Source organism: Vicia villosa, linkage group LG5, assembly GCF_029867415.1.
Source record: "Vicia villosa cultivar HV-30 ecotype Madison, WI linkage group LG5, Vvil1.0, whole genome shotgun sequence".
Taxonomy (NCBI): domain Eukaryota; kingdom Viridiplantae; phylum Streptophyta; class Magnoliopsida; order Fabales; family Fabaceae; genus Vicia; species Vicia villosa.
This window is the reverse complement of record NC_081184.1, coordinates 117405659-117408669: the sequence shown is the minus strand read 5'-3', so window position 1 is coordinate 117408669 and position 3011 is coordinate 117405659. Positions and strand designations below refer to the sequence as shown.

The following is a 3011-nucleotide window of genomic DNA, read 5'->3' as shown; positions in this document are numbered from 1 at the left end:
TACAGATCGACAAATTCATATTTTAAGGGAACAATTAGGCATGATATATGTTGAGAGCTATGTATTCATGAGGATGGGTTAGTTGGTTAATCCACATGTTGTAACCTTTTTTGATTACCATATCAGATATAGCATCATCTTCTTCATCCCATCATTTCTATACTAAATCCATTGTGTTCATTAGATTGTTTAGAGGCAAGTAAGTCAAAGCTGCACTACCATGTTGAATGTCTGCAAAGTTGGAAAATTATGAATTTTGTCAGCTGCAGGAAGCTGTAATTTGGTTGCTAGTTGGTTACTCCTTTATTGTATCAGGAGTTGTAGAGTTTGGGGAATGCAAGCTCATAAAGGAAATGCAAATTCAACAAAGTCTGTCGATAAGGCTGCAACTTGACAAAAACCAGATCACCCTCTAAGTTAACATACTTGTCACAATACATTCTGATTATAAAAGCATGTTACGCTGATACTATTATGCTCACCATTGTTTCAACAATCGCAATACATTCACTATAACAACAAAATACTGGTAATAGTCAAATGGTCACAAAACATACAACAAAACAACAAAGCAGTGGCTGTAAAAGCATTGTTGCCTCTGATCCTTCTTCTACTACTTCTACTTAGTGCTGATCAATACCCATCCAACTGTTATCGTCATCAACATCACCATCATTGTAAATGCTTTCAGCCATTTGCCAGACGTGGAAAGAATTATCCTCAGCTACACTTGAGATTACCCATGGCTGGTGTTGGTTCCATGAAAAATCTGATATTTTTCCTTTATGACCCCCATGAGAGAAGAGTAGTTCAGGAGGACCACCCTCTTCGTCTCCTTCTATCATCTCATCGCCAATTCTGAGTCATTATAAAAGTAAAACATGGAAAACATTAAAAGGCAGATTTATATTATGTTCGTCATTGTGTCAAAATGAAAAGAACAAAGAATTATGGAAAACCATCATTGTGTCTTCTTACCTGTTAAGATCCCAAACCATCAGCCTTCTGTCAGAACTAGATGATGCCAATATGCCATCGTGGTTAGGATCCCACTCTACCTGGAACACTTCATCTCTACACATGAAAAGTAAACCAAATCAGTAAGTAGAAGAAGGTGCTGAAATTTCCACAACTAAAGAAATTGGATCTAATGGGTTAACAAGCATAATTATTTGATCCATCAACTACAGGGTAATAACAAACAAAAAGAACATGATATGAATTCATGATAGATGAAAGACGTACGTGTGGCTACTTAAAAAATGCAATGGCGCCTCAAGCTTCCTTATATCAAAGAGACCAACAGTGGTGTCTGAAGATGCTGTAGCCAAAATCCATTCATTATAGGGATTGAAAGAAACAAAGTTCACCTGCTCAAAACAAAAAAGAGGAGACAGCATAACACTGAATGACAACTAATATTCCAGCAAAAATACAAACAGGCATTCAGGAGCATGTTTCATCAAAAATGAGAAAACAGTGAAAACTACAAACATTGAAAACTTAATAAAACACCATGTTTAAGACCATCATGGTCAAAACTCAAAACTAATTGCAACCTTTGTCAAAATCATAGCATATAAAACCCAAAATGGGCTGATTCTAGGAATCTCATGCAGTAAAAATAAGCATCTTTTCTCATAAATAAAGGAAAAATCTGTGATAGACAGCATGCCATTCTACCATATTACATACTTGATGAAGAATAGCCTAGCCTACACAAAGATTATGAAGTAACATCATTACCTCCCTTTCATGGGGTTTGAGTGATTGTTGCGCTTTGTTTGTCCTCAAATCCCAAATTATCAACCTGCAGTCATCTCCACCTGACCCAAACAAATTCTCATCCTTTGTGTGCCAAGACACATCTTCAACAATACTTTCATGGCCCTAACACACACAAAATCAAAAAGTTCAATGATTCCATCATCAAAACAACAATTAATCTCACACACACCAAACATGTATTACCTCGTAAACATGAACAGCATCAAGCACATTGTTTTGAGATTCAGAAAACACATCCCACAAACAAATCTTATGGTCATTAGAACCACTCAAAAGGTACCCTTTCTTAAAAGGACTCCAAGACAAACCATACCCTTCTTCTTCATGACCCTTCAACCTGAAATCAGGATCATTACTATCACCTCGTTTCTTGGCAAAATCAAACACAAAAACCTCAGAATTACAAGTCTTTGCAGCAACAATGCTAGGGTTCTGCGGCATAGAACGCGCCCGATTCACCTCACCATCAACAAGAACCTTTTGAGTAATCTCTACCTGCAAAACAAACAATAACTAGCATTTAGGAATTTCATAAAACAGTTGGTACCCATGAAATAAAATCAAGCAAACGAAAAACATGAAAACCTTGGGAAGAAAGGGGTTTTCGGGATCCTCAGAAAAGATGGGTTGAGATGGGTTTACGGGGAGTGTTGAATCTGCGAACATGAGGTAGTTGGATTCTTCGTTGGAAGTGTGAGTGGCTATGAGGAGTTTGTGGGTGTTGAAGGAAGGGTGAGAGTGGGGTTGAGGAGAAGCGGGAACCCACTGAACAGTGAGGGAAGGCCATGAGAGAGGATGGGAAATGAACAAATCGTACAGAAGAGGAGTGTTCCTCTTCCAAACAGAAAACTCTTCTTCAAGCTCGGTCTCGGTCTCAGTCTCCATTTCGTGTTCTTCCGCCATTTTTGTTTGCTTGAAATTTCTATGCCCTCGCTCGCGCCAATGCCTCTCTCAAAATGAAACTCCGGTTTTTATAGAAAGAAAACACACACAATTCTGATGGATTGGGCCTTTTGGGTTGCAATTCTTCTACAAATTCTCAAAGCCCGTTATCATTATCTTTGGGGATTGCTTTTGAGAATTTGTTCTGGCACCCTTCCAATTAAAATTAGCACCCCGATTTCTCTTATTGATCAAAATGCTACTTTTATTATTTACCCCCTCTCATTTTGATATTTAGCTACAAAAATCTCATGATTAAAAAACACAAAAAAAAATTGTTA

The 3011-nt window shown here is 37.7% G+C and overlaps 1 protein-coding gene across 1 annotated transcript; it reads right to left on the bottom strand.

The window, feature by feature from the left end:
• Nucleotides 1-372: 372 nt before the first annotated feature.
• LOC131607110 (WD-40 repeat-containing protein MSI3-like) lies at nt 373-2717 on the bottom strand. The gene is made up of 6 exons (XM_058879148.1): nt 2374-2717; nt 1972-2283; nt 1747-1890; nt 1246-1370; nt 979-1074; nt 373-858 (listed from the first exon to the last, which is right to left on the bottom strand). Exons 1-6 carry the CDS (start codon nt 2689-2691, stop codon nt 624-626), a joined length of 1230 nt encoding a protein of 409 aa, XP_058735131.1. The 5' UTR covers nt 2692-2717; the 3' UTR covers nt 373-623.
• Between the last annotated feature and the right edge of the window lie 294 nt (nt 2718-3011).